General features: G+C 54.0%; 1 protein-coding gene across 3 annotated transcripts in view; it reads right to left on the minus strand.

Moving 5' to 3' along the window:
• Positions 1-14,945, minus strand: part of DCTD (dCMP deaminase) — a 28,539-nt gene extending 13,594 nt beyond the window's left edge. For all 3 annotated transcript variants that reach the window (XR_004958166.1, XR_004958167.1, XM_036250546.1), the window contains exons 1-3: positions 14,888-14,945; positions 12,511-12,625; positions 12,015-12,150 (exon numbers count right to left, since the gene is read on the minus strand). Coding sequence is in view for 1 of the 3 variants with exons in the window: in XM_036250546.1 (XP_036106439.1) it covers positions 12,015-12,150; positions 12,511-12,618 (244 nt within the window). In the remaining 2 variants the exon portion in view is untranslated. The remainder of the gene's footprint in view (positions 1-12,014; positions 12,151-12,510; positions 12,626-14,887) is intronic.
• Positions 14,946-15,525: the final 580 nt, after the last annotated feature.

Here is a 15,525-nt window from a genome sequence, read left to right on the forward strand (position 1 = left end):
GTCAGGTGAGGGGGCCAGGCCAGGAGCACCTGTTGCCACTTAGCCCAGACCTGCGCCACCTCTGCCACCTCTGCCAACACGCGCAGGCTGCGTCGTGCAAGCCTCAGGGCGTCTCTGGGGAAACACGCCCCTGCCCTGGCGGTGAAGGTCCTCGGGCTGGCAGCCACCTGCGTCCCCAGCACAGACAGTCCGGCTCGCTGACAAGACAGAGGTCAGGACTCAAGAGCCCGGAAGCATCTGTTCGCAGCCTTCTGGAATAAAAAGGTGGGAAGCTTCACCCTGCAATTAATAATTGACATGAAATGGGTACCCAAGGTCAAGGTTGACCTGTTCATTTTCAAAAATAACTCAATGTTAATTTTTATAAGATTCCATTTCTGTTCTGATGACAAAGCTTTTGTCATTGCTTCTTGAAATAAGGGTCTAAGTGTTTCCACTCCGGGGGTCCGATAGGTAACAGAGTGGGTAAGTGACCGAATGTTCTCTCGGAGCACAGGCACCCCTCCCCCTCCCCGGCCCTCCGGGCCCCACAGACGCCTGATGGGTACACACTGGGGTGGCTGGGGAGGGAAACACACCCCTCCTCTCAGATCCATTTAGGGAACTTTGCTTCTAAAGTGAAAATGGAATTTCAAGTACTTATTTCTTAATGATTGAAAGGTATCCTGACCAGGCCTCATGTATCACTGCCAGCCTCCACAGTCCCCATCTTTCCAGCCAATAATTAACAATAGAGTAGCCTTGCAATGGAAGCCCCTCCATCCCCCCACCACCTCTCGCACCCTTCCTAAAAGGTTATGAAACATTCATTATTATGGCTACCCCCAAACCCAAAGCAAACAATTCTAGAATTTGGCCCCAAATAATATCACTCCTCTGCGTATCTCGCTGTGGGGTGCCCGCCGAGGCAGCAACGGGATTCACCACCGGGCTTTCAAAGGGCCTGGCGCACAGGATAGGGCGTGGGGCGGAGCAGAGGGAGAAGCCACCTAGAAACCAACGGTGCCGCCCATCTCTGGGGTACCCCAGCCAGCCACATCAGGCTCTGCTCAGCCTCTGCTCCCCAGCACTCACCCAGGGACCCCCCAGGCTCCCCTGCTGACAACTTGGTATCACCAAAGCTTACTTCACTGCAATGGCTTCTCAGACAGAGCCCTGGCCACCCCGCCCGGAGCGGCAGCAGGGAGGCGAAAGGGTTCAGACTGGAGATGTGTCCCACACACGTGCAGGGATGAGACCTGGCCCCGGCACAGCTAGCGAGGATGCAGGGGCAGCAGGTCACCGACGTCCAAGCCAGAGCCACAGGCAGGCGGCTGCTGCAGGGGCCTTGGGAGAGGGAAGTGCCAGGAGAGTCCAGGAAACAAGGGGTTAAGTGCAGTCTTTATAGGTGGATGGGGACCTGGATCTGCAGGTAATATTGTTTCTGTAGAAATATATTTGGATTACAAACGGCTTTCAGAACAAAGGGGATCTAAACCTCTGCCTACACGACGTTCGAGTCCCAGCCTTGCTCAGAAATAACAGCCCGGCCGGTGTGGCTCAGTGGTTGAGCATCAACCCCTGCACCAAGAGGTCACCGGTTCGATTCCCAGTCAGGGCACATGCCCAGGTTGTGGGCCTGATCCCCAGTGGAGGGGGGGGCGTGCAGGAGGCAGCCAATCAATGTTCTCTCTCATCGATGTTTCTATCTCTCTCTCTCCCTTCCTTTCTCTATAAAATCAATAAAGATGGATAGAAATTATTAAAGAAAGAAATAACCTCCTCCTGTCCTGTCTCCCGGGTCACAACAAAGAGAAAACGGGAGCACGAGGTTCCTGCACAGGAAAGAACACCGCGAACGAAGCCGCTGTCACCAGCAGCCAGCCCTGGGCTTGTTTTCTAAGAAAAAACAGTCTCGACCCCAGCGGGTCCGTCCTGGGAAGAGCTGGGAAGTGGGGGTCAGAAACAGGGCCTTCCTGGCAGGTGACAGGCGACAGCACTGTCCCACCTGAGCACGCCCCAGGCACTCCGCTGCGTGTGCTCGAGTCAGACACTCAGGCCGCCCACCCCACGCAGTCAGCGGCCTTTCTGTTCAGATGACCACCAGGCCCGCTACCTTCTGGCATAGGGGGCACCCCGCTCCAGTGGAGGGACGTCTACATCCCAGCGTAAGTTTGCATGTGCAGCTAAAAACAGGTCACAGCGATGACGCAGAGGAAGCCAGCCCGTGCCTGGAAAATGTCGGGTGGGTACTGCTGCCGCCCTGCACCCAGAGAGGAGGTCTGTTAGAAGAAAATGACGCGGGAGGGAATTCTGGAAGCCAGCCCGTGCCTGGAAAATGTCGGGTGGGTACTGCTGCCGCCCTGCACCCAGAGAGGAGGTCTGTTAGAAGAAAATGACGCGGGAGGGGATTCTGGAAGCCAGCCCGTGCCTGGAAAATGTCGGGTGGGTACTGCTGCCACCCTGCGCCCAGAGAGGAGGTCTGTTAGAAGAAAACGATGCAGGAGGGAATTCTGGAAGCCAGCCCGTGCCTGGAAAATGTCGGGTGGGTACTGTTGCCGCCCTGCGCCCAGAGAGGAGGTCTCTGTTAGAAGAAAATGACGCGGGAGGGAATTCCAGCCGGATCTGGGATCTGAAGAGGAGATGAGCTGCTCATTGACACAGCAGCCAGATCTTCCAGGATCCTCAACCTGCCGCTGGCCTGGGCCCCACAGACCACGGCAGGTCACCGTCCCGTGTCTCCACTCCTGGAACCAAGCCTTTGGACTTGTCCCTCCCCACATGGCCCCCTGGCCACCTCCTCGCAGACTCTGCCTCCCCCACCTGCTAGTTCTGTGACCTTCCACCTTGTGCAGCCTCAGCCTCCTGGCCTGTGGAGGGAGGACAAGCCCGGCCTCTGCAGGGTCACAAAGACCAGCGTCTGTGAAAGCAGAGGGAAGACGGACCGACAATGCCGGTGCCCCCTGACCTCTCCTACCCGCTGCCCACCTAGTGCCAGGCAGCCCTGGGCTGTGGGCTCTGCCGATGGCGGGACAGACACTCCTTTCCTCTCGCCTGCTCTGGTCCCCACCCGACCCCCCCTCCTCCGGCCTCTCGCTGAGGCTGAGGCTGCTGGCAGCAGCTCACGGCGCCCAGGGGAGCCACTCACCCCGATGGCAGTGCTTAGGGCTGAAGAGATTTCTGACTGTGGTGTTTCCATTATTGATAATAAAGCCCCCAGAACTCTAATTACCCTGCTCCCCTATGTGCTAAGGGCACACAATCAGGTCAGAGGAGGAGGACGTGGAAATACTGCATTTCTTCCCAGGTGAGCCATGTCCAACTCCCTTCCCACTGTTCCTGCGAAACGCCTGTGAAGCCTACACTGTGCCGGAGAAACCAGCGGAAACAGAGCATGCCGAGGTGTGCCAGCTCTGTAACGCCAATCCACAGGAGAAGGGGCCAGGCCCCCCTGCTGACAGCCTTCGAAGGGCACCCTGGCCCTGAGCAGCGGGCACTGGAACAGGAGTCAGGGTGTGTGTTCTAATTAACTCCAGCTCCACAAGCCACGCCCCAGGCAACTCACCGACCCCGTTCCAGCAGGGAGAAGTTGGGCTGAACTGACCTCACTTGGGATGCTGGGACCAGGTGAGCTGCCGACTGCCCTACCTTCCTGGGACATCTCCCAGGGCCTGCTCCCAGCACAGGCGATCTCTCCTTCCTCCTCCCCGGGGGCCAGCCTGCTCACGCCCCCTTCAGCTGCCCACCTTGCCTCACCCCTCCCCGCCTGCGACCCCACACACGTGTGTCAGCCGTCCCTGCCCCCACTCAGCGTCCCTACTGCTAACCAGTGTGCCATCCCGCTCACGGCCTCCAAGACCTTGCCGCTTCTCCCGTCTGTCCATCAGTCTCTCTGCTGATGACTCCCCTCAGCAAACACACGTCTGCTGCAAAAACAAACTAACAAACCACAAACACCAGCTTCTCGCCTCATACAGACAGCATAAGCCTTTTTCTCAGCCCAAACATCTCAGACCAAACCTGCACACGCTGTCCCCACTCCTTCTGGCTCCGATCTGCCTTCCCACCTGGCCACTCCATCGGAGCGGAGGTCGGCAATGACCACGGTGCTGCTAGCCCCAGGACACGTTCGGTCTCCGCAGACCGCTCAGCTCCCTCCTTCCTGCCACGCTGCCCTGTGCTGGTGTCCCCTGCAGGCCCCTCCGCCTCCACCCAACCTCTCGACGCTGCGGCTCTCAGGGACCAGGCCGGGGCCCAGCCTGTGCACCCCCCCCAGGTCACCACACCCTCTCCATGCCGCTGATGCCGCCATCTGCAGCCTACACGTCCCCCTGTACCCCGACACCCAACCCGGCCGCCTGGCCTGCTTCCCGGAGCTCTCTCTGCTGTCCGAACCGCAGGGCCCAGCCTTCCTCCACCTTCCCCCAAACCTAGCTGTCCGGGCTCCTGTTTGGGGAAGTCCGTTCCCTCCCACCCCGACTACCCAGCCCCCTGTATTCACTCACCCTCGCCAGTCCAGCACGCCACCCCGCCCAGGCCTCCCCACCGGTCTGCAGCCACCCCTCACCGCTGTCTCCCTGTCCCACTCCTGACCCCCAGCAATCCACTTCCCACGCACAACCCACGTCATCTTTTAAATCCAAACTCCTTACCCCATGACCCTCAGTCTCACCCTACTCTCCAGCTTCACCCACTGGGCTAGAGCCGAATGTCTGCCTTCCACACGCCGCTCCGAGCGCCTTCCCCCAGGCACTCTTCCCTGCAAGGAACGCCCTTCCCAGCTTCTGCCACCCCAGCGTCGCCCCCCATCTCACCCGATGGGGCCCATCCGGCCTGCAGACCTCGTTTAAAAGCCACCTCCTCGGAAAGGCACGTTCGGTGTGTGTTTCATTTGTGTCCACCTCAGTCTGCACCCTCCTTGGAAACAGGGACACTGGACGCTTTCTCCAGCCTGCAGAGCGCCCGGCACAGAACACACCTGCAGACGCCCGAAGAGCTGCCGAGAACGACGAAGACAGGTGGACGTCCTCCGGGAGACGTGCGGCCGCACACAAGCGGTCACCGCTCCCCACAGGAAGCAAGGGGGCTGGCGCACTGCCCACACCACACAGCTCACGCGGGTAAAAGAACAGATGACTCAGCAGCGTTTATTTCACTTCCTCAAAAGTTATAACTCTCTCACGGAAAAGAGAGCGACAGACAATGAGGAATTCTGCTTCCCTTTTTCACCTCAACTCAAAATTAATGGCATTCTGAACAAAGTCTTTTAATTGCAGAATTTAAAAATTCATGCTCAGTTATCATATTCAATATTTTAAATTTACTATGGCATCTATCATTTGCAAGAAGCACAGAGATTAAATTTACACCTCTGCTAATTGGCTAGTCCCTGCCTCCCGACCGCTGCACAGAAGGGCGAGCCCCTCACCTCCAACACCCTGCGTCCCCAACACCCACAGGTACCACTGGATGGATTCACTCCCGCTCATTCCGCTCTCTGGTGAGTCCCGAGGCCAGGCAAGTCTCCGTGTTTCAACAAGATGGTCACACGGACTGGTCCAGAAAGAGTTCTGCAACCGCTTTCTTTCTACTCGGTTCTAGAACAGCCTCTGTCTCCAAAGAGCTGAGTGTGCCTCGTAGCCATACATGCTCCTGAACTTAGGGACGGTCTTACTCTCCAGTGTGGCCCACACGTCGCTGCCTGGTTTATGTCCATCTTAGAACTGGAGCAGCTCTGAACCTCTCAGGAGGGACGGCAGGAGGCCCGTCTCCATCCATCTGTCCACAGACGCACCTCTCCGGGTCACAGTCAGCCTCAGCTTCTCACAGCTGCGAACCTTCGGAACCCCTCAAAGCCCCCCAGGCAGAGAAACATCACCCTAGTCTAAGGCAACCAAAGCTATATCGCTTATTTTTTCCTTAGAAGTTACGAGTCCTCAGTGATCATTAGAATCATAAAGACACTGAGAAACAAATGTTGGGCCATGAATCTAACAAGCCCATGAAGCCTGTGTATAAACCCGCCACACTGGACCAGGGTCTGGCGGGCCAGCCCAGATCCCTTCCCTCCGGTCTGATCACTGCTGTCTTCAGCACTGGGGATTTGCTTGGCTGGCATGCATACTGAAGACATGCACACTCCCATCACACAGAAAACCAAAGTCCTTAGAGGTAAAGTAAAAATCAATATAAATACCTGGGAACATCTCCAGGTTTTAGTGCCTATTTCAGGGAGCAAAACAGCGTTGCATATTCTACTTTAATACCAGTATTAACGAAGCTTATGAAAGAGTCTTGAAAAAAATTCAAAGTAAAATAAAACTTGTCATTCAGGTCAGTTCGGAGACCATCAGTAAAAATCAGCATAACGGCCACAGACTGGTCAACAGAACCAAGACCGTGGTTCACCGCTGCCGGGAGTCCCCGCACCTCGCTGCATGGGGACCCAGAGTGTCTGAGCAAAGACTCGCCCCACTGACAGAATGGAAGGAGTTACATTTATCGTTAGAAATAGCCTTCTGCATCCAGTTTATCACTGTGCTCACATACTACAATCTGAAGTAAGCTGAACGCGGCCCTGAAATTCTATTGGGTGATTAATTTCTCAACAAACCTTTTCTTTTGAGAGATAAGATAAAGATCACTTCTCTGATCATCAACGTGGGAATCACCAACCTTGAATTATTTTAAGTTCTGTTACCAACTTCCACGAGGTAAACTGACTCTTTACAAAACAATGACAATAATGTCTCTTTTCGGGGTAGGTTGGGCCCCCCCGAGGAGCACCTCGGCTCTTCGGGCACCTCCCTTCAGCAGGGAGCTGTGACTGTCCGTCCTTTGCAGACATGCCGTGTAAGACAGGCCTCTCTAGCTCTTCAAGAATAATTAACCCTGAATCTACAGACTGAAGTACATCAATAAAAACCATATAAATTACACAACAAGAAAATCATTATCTAGTCTTTTCAGAAGACTGTTTCTAAGCAATTAGACCCGAAAGTGGGTAAGTTTATGTCAAACTGGTTGATTCTTGGGGGGGAGGCTCACACCCCGGCCGTGGCGTTTCCCTGTTTATCTGAGACATCACACAGTGAAGCCCGAGTTTGCTTCTTGACTCATGAGAACATCTCCTTCATGACTTTCCTGTAAACTTGTCAAAGGTTTTTCCATTGCTTATATCAGTTATTTCGTACAAAATCCCTAATTGGACGCCCCAAGGTCAGGCCAGGAAGACACGCTGGCCAGGCAGGAGAGGGGTGGTGGGCAGCCGCAAGAGGAACGCTCCCGCTGGGACCGCAACGGCGAGTCATCACCCACAGTCTGCCTCACGAACCGGAGGGCATTCGGTTCCCACTGGCTGAGGGGACAAACTTGATCGTAATTACTCAGAAGCTCTTACAGGTTGTGAGGAAGATGCCGCTTAAGAAGGATCGGCCTCCTAACTTCCTGATAAATTAGTTTCTCAAGACTAACCTTTGGATGCCAAAGAAATACATCACGTCCGTGGCAGTCAGGAAAATGCCAGTGTGCAAGGGGGTAAGGTAAATGGCTAAGTAATCACTAAAATGACATCTGTGCGTGCTTAACGATATGCTAAATCTGAAAGATAAAGATTACATTTAAATACAAAGTTTAAAGGCGCACTGCCACACACCGGCAGATCGGTCCGAGGCTGCCATGCCGAATTCTCTCCTTAATTAATTCCAGCACTTGCCTTCTCAGCATAACGGACCTTTTATTTATTTATTTATTTATTTATTTATTTTATCCTCACCCGACATTTTGTTCAGATAGAGTGGGGGGGGGGGAGAGAGAAACATCGCCGTGAAAGGGACACATCAAGTGGTTGCCACCCACACGACCCAACCAGGGCCGGGGACAAACTGCAACCGAGGTATGTGCCCTTAGCGGGAACTGAACCCAGGTCTCTCTGGACTGCAGGCCGACGCTCTAACTGCTGAGCCAAACCGGCCAGGGCGCATAACGGCCCTTTTAAAGTATTCCTGTAGAACTATGAACTGGGGAGAGCCCCGTGTCCCCACTTCGGCCTGATGCATCTAGAGTGAGGCTACTACCTACTCTGGGGACACGACGACGAAGTGTGATGCCACAGGCAAAGCAGTCCTGACACCTCGAAAGTCTGGGTGGCAGAGGCACGCGCACCCACAGACCCACCCACCAACCGGAGTCAGCAGGCGTGGAAACACGAGCGAGCCCGATGAGAACTTTAAAAATGGGAACTTGAACGATGGCTCTTGAGGATGGAAAGAAGTGGACGCTACTCCAACTCCCCGGCCTGTACCCTGTGTCATCAGACCTGGTTACAAACGCCCAAGGAACGTATGATACCTGAATTACCAGGAGTATTTTACCTCCACTTTATAAAATTGGTGTTTTGATTAAATGTGCCTCACGCTAATGAATTTCACGAAGAGAAAGGAACGGAAAATGTCAGCCAAATACTCCATCCCAGGTTTCACAACCACCCCCTTGTACAAATAAAAAGCTTCCAAAGTTTTTTTTTTTTCATAGTAAATTAGATAAGTCTGCTGCTTCCCGGTTTAACTGTCATTCATGTGAAAAGGTGTCACTGTAATAAGGCTGACTTCTGCCACTTAACGCTACTGACATCGCACTGTCTTTTGGATTTTTCTGGAAAAGGATGAGATAAAAAGCAGTTTCTCTGGCAGGGGGAATTTTCATTATCCACATTAATAGTACATTATAATCAAATCGTTTCATGAAGTTTTGATCCTAAGGGTGGAAGAACAGAAACACCCTGTAAAAATGCCTCTCCTGAGACACAGCCGGGAGAGGCCCCAGCTCCTATTGTGTTACAAGTTCTCAGTCTCTCTCCTTTCCACAAAGTGCCAATCAAGACGAATGACTTCCACACATACAGAATTAAGGAGGAGAATTAACTTGTATAGTTATCGGCACACTCAAGCTCATCAAGTCCCATCTGGAGCCTTCCCCTTGGAGAAACTCAAAGCCAGCCACGTGCCAATGGCGTTCTGCCTAACGAGGTGCAGGCCACCTGGGCCAGCCCCGGACCTCCGGGAGTTACTCCCTCTAAGCCTCCGTTCACTCAAGTGCACAGTGGGAAGGGAGGGGGGTCCGCTGTGCTAGGATCCAGGCGACACGACAGAAAAACCCCACAGGAGACAGAGTGGGGGAGCAAAGAGCACTGGCGCAGAAGTAGGAGAGCTCACTGCCTGCACGGTATTACAGGATCTCCTTCACATTTGGGGGGGCCATGAAGGAAACGGGCAGGCTTGGATTCAGAACCCCAAGGCACCACGGAGGCTCTGCAAGGGGCCTGGGACCACAGGCTGTGTGAACATCCAGTCTGGCACAGAACACACTCTCCCCTGACACACACAAACGCTGGCGAATAAAGCCCAGATCAATGCAAAGCATTACTGCTATGAAGCACCTTATGTCGTCACAGATTTTCTTCTTCAAATGACAGCAAGTTAAACTAGTCTTGCTTAGGTAGGGGTCCTGCAAGTTTTCTGAGAGGGTCCCTATATATTCAAAAGAATTAGGAGTCATTGGTCTGGAGCTCCGATAATCTCTAAAGCTCCTTTGCAGGGATTTGTGCATAATCTATCGACCCTGATGGAGGAGCTCAGCCACCAGTATGTCAGGGAGGACAGAAAGCACTGAGCCCACCCAGTTCCAGACACTAGAGCTTCTTTGTTAAAATGCTTTAAGTTTTAAAACAGAAGTGAAAAGAATCTGCATTTTAGTCAAATATCATCAAACACTTCTATGGCACCCAAGGCTATCTCAACATTTTCTACTCTGCGGGCTGAAATCCCTTGAAAAAACAAGACCGAGTGTCCCGCGTACAGCCAGTCCTCGTTATTTACACGGAAAGCCCACCTTTGTGTGTATCATGACGGGCGTCATGCTAAATGCCTTTTAAAAACCACTTAATACCGTCTGTGACTTTTATGGTACATCAAATTACAAGCTTACTCTTGTGAAAGAAAATTGTCTACATTCTAACACAGCTCCGTGTAAAATGAATAATTGATAAGTGAGGGCAAAGAGCTTTGAAAACCTAGAGGTATCGTATGGAGAGTAAAAAATAATGCAGACAGCCAGCCAGTGCCCAGAAACTCAGCAACTATTCAATAAAAACAATCAGTGAGGTTGGACCGATGCCTGTGTGGGTTGGTTTTGTTTTTTTTTATTCCTCCTAGAAAGGATCTCTGAAAGGTACTGTCTCCACCTGGACAAAAGGCAGTGTCTCAGAACAAATAAAATCAGCTACCTCAAGGTTCTGCAACACTGGCGAGTCGGGGTTTCCAAAGGTGTTACAAGCCTCTGGCTTCTGGGTCACTGCCCACAATGTGCCTGGGGTCACAGTGATTGAGGATGGCACGGGGTCCTCCTGGGTGAGCCGCTCCGTAACCAACCGGGACCCCTCTACGCTGGTCCAACCACTGGCATCTTCTGCACCAGCCTCAGTGCCACAGCCTGGCACCCTAAGAAGTCCTCCCTATGGAATCGCAGCACAAGGAGCGATAGGTCACTGTCTGGACTCTCTATCTCAGGTCGATCCTGAACACATGAACCCCTTCACTTCTGCAATTTCATATGGAACACCGCGCTGTACTGTGAAGAATGACCTTCGCACCTACCAACAACTCACCCCTTCCCATCTCTCTTAACATCGAAAGCTCAGCATCAAATCAGGACGACAGAGTCTAAAATGCTGGCACCTTCTTCCGTTCACACACTCCTTGCAGCTGGGACGCGGAGGCCGAGCAGACAGCTCCGCGTTCTCGAGTGGGGTCCCTCTCTCCCTGCTGCTGACAGGGCTCGTCTGACTATGAAATCCCCTTCATCACTAAACTGTCTCACTTCCTGAACAGCCTGGGTGCTTTGTCTTTCTCCCCGCCCTCCCTCCTCAATTCCTTCTCCACCTCTGGGCATCTTTTTTTTTTTCTTTCTTTCCAAAACAGAGCAGTTGCCTGAAGCAGTTTGCAAAGAAATTTATGGGGTCTACTGAACATGATTAAGGCCCAAGAACAATAGTAAAAATAAGTAAGGCGCCTCCGAGGGGAGAGTCCACGGAGCGAAAGGTCTTCCGTCACCCCTAGAACCCTGCTTCCTGAAGGCAAACTTTCCCTGCAGGGTGGCCAGCATCTGCTTGGCCTCCGTCAGCTCTGCCAGCCCGGTCACACACACAGGTCCGAGCACTCTGAAACACCACCCGGCACAGGCAGCCCAATTTGCCTTTCACGCATTAGTGAAGAAACCTCTAGGGAGTTAAAGCAGAAGGGAAGCTGTGGTTTGTCCCTTCCAGATATTCGCTGCAGCGATTCTCCCTGGGGCTCAGATAGAGGACAAATTATAAGAGGCACCCTCCTCTAATTTAAAGATGAAAAACAGGCGGCCAGCCCAAAGGTGTCCGGTCCCACCCACCTGGAATGTGGTCTGACCACAGCCTACCCTGGGACTGCAGAGCCCGAGGCCCAGGAGGTGGCTACCACATCATCCATCTCCCGAGGGCCAGCTCCCAGTTTGTTTCCTGCTCCCCAGAGATGAGCTCGAGCCATATTTCCTGGGTAGGCAGAGGGGCTGAATGAGTCGTGCTTCTCATCAGATCTCAGTCCTTGCCAGCACTTGGTTCTGGAAGCTGGCTCTGCTTCCAAGCAGCAAAGAAACAACCTACAGGGCCACTGCGCACAGTCCTCAGCCAGGCGTAGAAGCCGGCCGCCAATGCCCTAGAGGTGTACAGCCTGGCAGGTCACCAGTGAAACATGCCCACCACAGACAACAGATCCTAGACTTCAGTGGCGGGCTGTGTGACCACCACCATGCTTCCATTCACTGGCTCTCTTTGGAACTTAAGGGAAGGGGACAAGAAATTGGGGTAGTTCAATAGGACGTGTTTTTTTCTTTTTCTTTCTAGCTGTTCATGACTGAAAAAGGGAAAGATGCTTTCTGACCACCTACTGTAAGCAAACACTCACCAGGGTTATGCCACTAAGCAGAATGGAACACAAAGCATGCCCTACCGTAAGGGTATTTGGTGTCCAGCTTCCTCTCTGCTGTCCTCCTCCAAGGCAAGAGGTCATCGCTGCACCCATTTGGCATTCCATTGTACCCGATCCCCACGATCTTGTTTTCTGCATTCACGATGCAAGCTCCGACCTACGGCAAAACATGCCCAACGGCTCGGTAACTCCAAGTGGCCGATCTGCCACCAGAGAGGTAGGTGGTCAGTGAAACCAGAGGTCGGCAGAACTCCAAAAGGACACACAGCTTCTGGGGGTGCTAAGAGCTCTGTCTCCTTGCTTGTTTTCTGTGGCAGTTCCCACAAGCCAAAGAAAGAGTACCCCTGGCCCCAGAGGGGGCACTAGAGGCACCGGACAACTACCCTCTCACAGGAAGATGACCCACGCTTAGGAATGCAGCACAAAAACAGCAGCTTTACTGCGCCTTTTCGAACTGCCTTTGGTCATTTGCTCCTCTGCAGGTATCTCTGTCAGTGAGGGTCCAAAACTCACTTACCTGGGAATTTGGATCTTTGCTTCTCTGTGCTGACAGGAAGGCCACGGCCATGAAATACTCAGGCCACTCCAAATAGTCCTCACGTTTCTTGCAGGGAACTTCACTCATGCTGGGTCTAGAAGGAAAACACAAAACAGCAGTGAAGGGAAGCATTTGGGTGAATCCGCTTTCCAGTTCAATCCAGCCACATTCAAACTTTGCATTGCCAAACTCAGGCAACTTCAATTACATTTAGCAATCAGAGATTACAGAACATGGGCCCTGGCTAGTTTGGCTCATCAGTTAGAGCGTTAGCTCGAGGCCCGAAAGGTCTCTGGTTCGATTCTGGTCAAGGGCATATAACCAATCCATGTGTCTCTCTCACATCAATATTTCTCTCCCTCTCTCTCTCCCTTCTTTCCACTCTCTTTAAAAAGTCCATGGAGCCCTGGCCAGTTTGGCTCAGCAGTTAGAGCATTGGCCCAAGGACCAATGATGAGTTGCAGATTCGAGGGTCAAGGGTACGTACCTCAGTTGTTTTTGTTGTTTTTTTTATCATCACCTGAGGACATTTTTCCATTTTTTGTTCAGACAGAGTGGGGGGTGGGGAGGAGAGAGAGAAACATCGACGTGAAAGGGACACATCGAGTGGCTGCCACCCACACGACCAACCAAGGCTGGGGACAAACTGCAACCGAGGTACATACCCTTAGCGGGAACCGAACCTGGGTCTCTCTGGACCGCAGGCCTACGCTCTAACTGCTGAGCCAAACCAGCCAGGGCCATACCTCAGTTGTGGTTCGTCCCCAGCCCTGGTCGGGTCCTGCGGGAGGCAACCAGTCAATGTGGCTCTATCATATCGATGTTTGTCTCTGTCTCTCTCTCCCTCCCTCCCACTCTATCTGATAATAAGTAGAAAAATATCCTCAGATGAGGAATTAAAAAAAAAAAAGTCAATGGAAAAATACTCTCAGGTAAGGGTTAACAAAAGAGAGAGAGAGAGAGAAATCACAGAACATGGACCCCAGACTGTCTCTGGTCTTAAGAAAAAAATTAAGAAACTCTGAATCTGGCACACAGAGCCTCACATTCCCAAATATTACATCTATTCACAATTTCGTCACAGGATTTTTTTTAAGTTAATAGAAATGCCTGCCCTACAAATTGTTTTCATTCTTCACCACTCTCTCTTATAAAATGGAGCCAGTACAAGGGGGAGGGGGATTAAAAAACATTTATTGATCATCTAATATATTTCAGATACGGTTAAAGGTTATACACATCACCTCACTCAAGCCTGCTTCCTAACTAAGGTAGATAGTAACACCCCATCTTAGGCTGTGAGAACTTAGGTAACTCGCCCCAAACCACAGGATCATTATCCTTGCTGGTGGACTTCGTTTGGTGCTGTCCCAACTCTGACCTTAACTAGAGAATCTGTCCCTTTCCCTTCCTTCCTTTCTCCAGATGGGACAGAGTTATCAACTCAGTACTGAACCAAATGAGGAGAAACTATGAAAAGTGCCCCGTGCTATCCCCAAGGCAAGGTTTAGTAACACGGGCATGCACAAGCTGTCTCTACAAAGGGGAACCCCTGAAGGTGACCTACAACTTCCAGTAGAGGGGGCAGAGGTCCTTGCAAGGAAGCAGGCCAACACAGAAACTGAGTCGGCATTCTAAGAAGTCTCCAGAAAGCCTAGACATCTGAGCTCTAGGAAGGTGAGACTTTCACCAGGGCCCCCGACTGGAATGCAGGGAACAGGGGGGTCCTGGGAACCAGGATCATCCACTGATTATGTCGCCCAAGTTCTGGGAGGCCTGTAAACCCTCCGAACAGGAAGCCAGGCCGGCCTGGACCGGTTTACCCAAATCGCTGCAGGGCGCCAGGGAAACTAGAACCCGGCGGTGGAGGAGGGGAGGCAGCGGAGGCCGCAAGGCACTTCGGCTCCACCTGGCGCTTCCCGAGTGGCGGTTAGCGCCCACGTGTGCCCCAGACCCAGCTGCAGGAACCGTGGGGACAGCTAGTCCCGGGAAACGCACCTCGTCACCGGCCGAGACAGAACCCAAGTTCCTCCCACCCCCCTCGATTCCGATCCCAGGACGAATCCACGCGTTCCCACCGCACCCGCGGGCGCACGCAGTGACCGTCGCCTTCGGAGTCCCGCACCCCTCCTCTCGCCTCCCGGGGGGAAAAGCCCCCTCCGGGGTGCCCTGCTGCCCGCCACGGAGTGAGCCCGGCCGGCTGAACCCCGGTCGCGGGCAGCCCGAGTTCCCCGCCCCTGGCACCCCGAGCCCGGCCGGCTGAACCCCGGTCGGGGGCAGCCCGAGTTCCCCGCCCCGAGCCCGGCGCCCTGCACCCCGTGCTCCAGCCGCGCCACGTGACCCGCGGGCCGCGTACCCGCCGGGACGGCCGGGTCCCTCCAGCTCCGCTCGGCGACCTGCAGGCCGGCCGGTTCCCGCCGCGCCCGGGAAGGAAGTCGGGAGAGGGGGCGGGGCCGCCGCGTGGCCGGAAGGTAGCGGCCGGGGCAGCCGTGCTCCGCGGAGGGGCCGGGCCGCGCCCCGAGCTCCCCGCTTCCTGCTCCGAGTCGCGCCGTGAGCTCGCGCGGCCCCCGGCCGGCAGGTCGCCCCCGACTTTGCGCTGGCGGCGGCGGGGCCACTGGGCTGGGACCCACGCGGTCGCCCCGCCGCCCTGAGCCCGGGATCCCGGAGCCCCCGCCGCGCTCCTGGACCCCGGGGCGGCGCCGGGTGGGAGGCTCGCGGCCCCTCCGAGGACCTGACTTGAAAACGTGCATTTTTTCAGATCTCAGAACCTGACGTTTGGGTCGTTTTGTTGTTGAGGGCGAGGTTTGTTTCTTGTTTCTTCCCCCACCCGAATCTACCGTCAACTACTCAAGGCCTCGCTCTGACGATGTAAAACGTGAATAAAAGACCTGAAAGAGCCCAGTGCAGGGAACCTGAGCGCGCAGGAAGTGGGGAGCCCTGGCCGGGCCCGTCGTGGGAACCCGGGCCCGGAGCCGCCTGGCGGTGTGCGCGGCC

The sequence above is a fragment of the Molossus molossus genome, unplaced genomic scaffold, assembly GCF_014108415.1.
Source record: "Molossus molossus isolate mMolMol1 unplaced genomic scaffold, mMolMol1.p scaffold_m16_p_9, whole genome shotgun sequence".
In the NCBI taxonomy this organism is placed as follows: domain Eukaryota; kingdom Metazoa; phylum Chordata; class Mammalia; order Chiroptera; family Molossidae; genus Molossus; species Molossus molossus.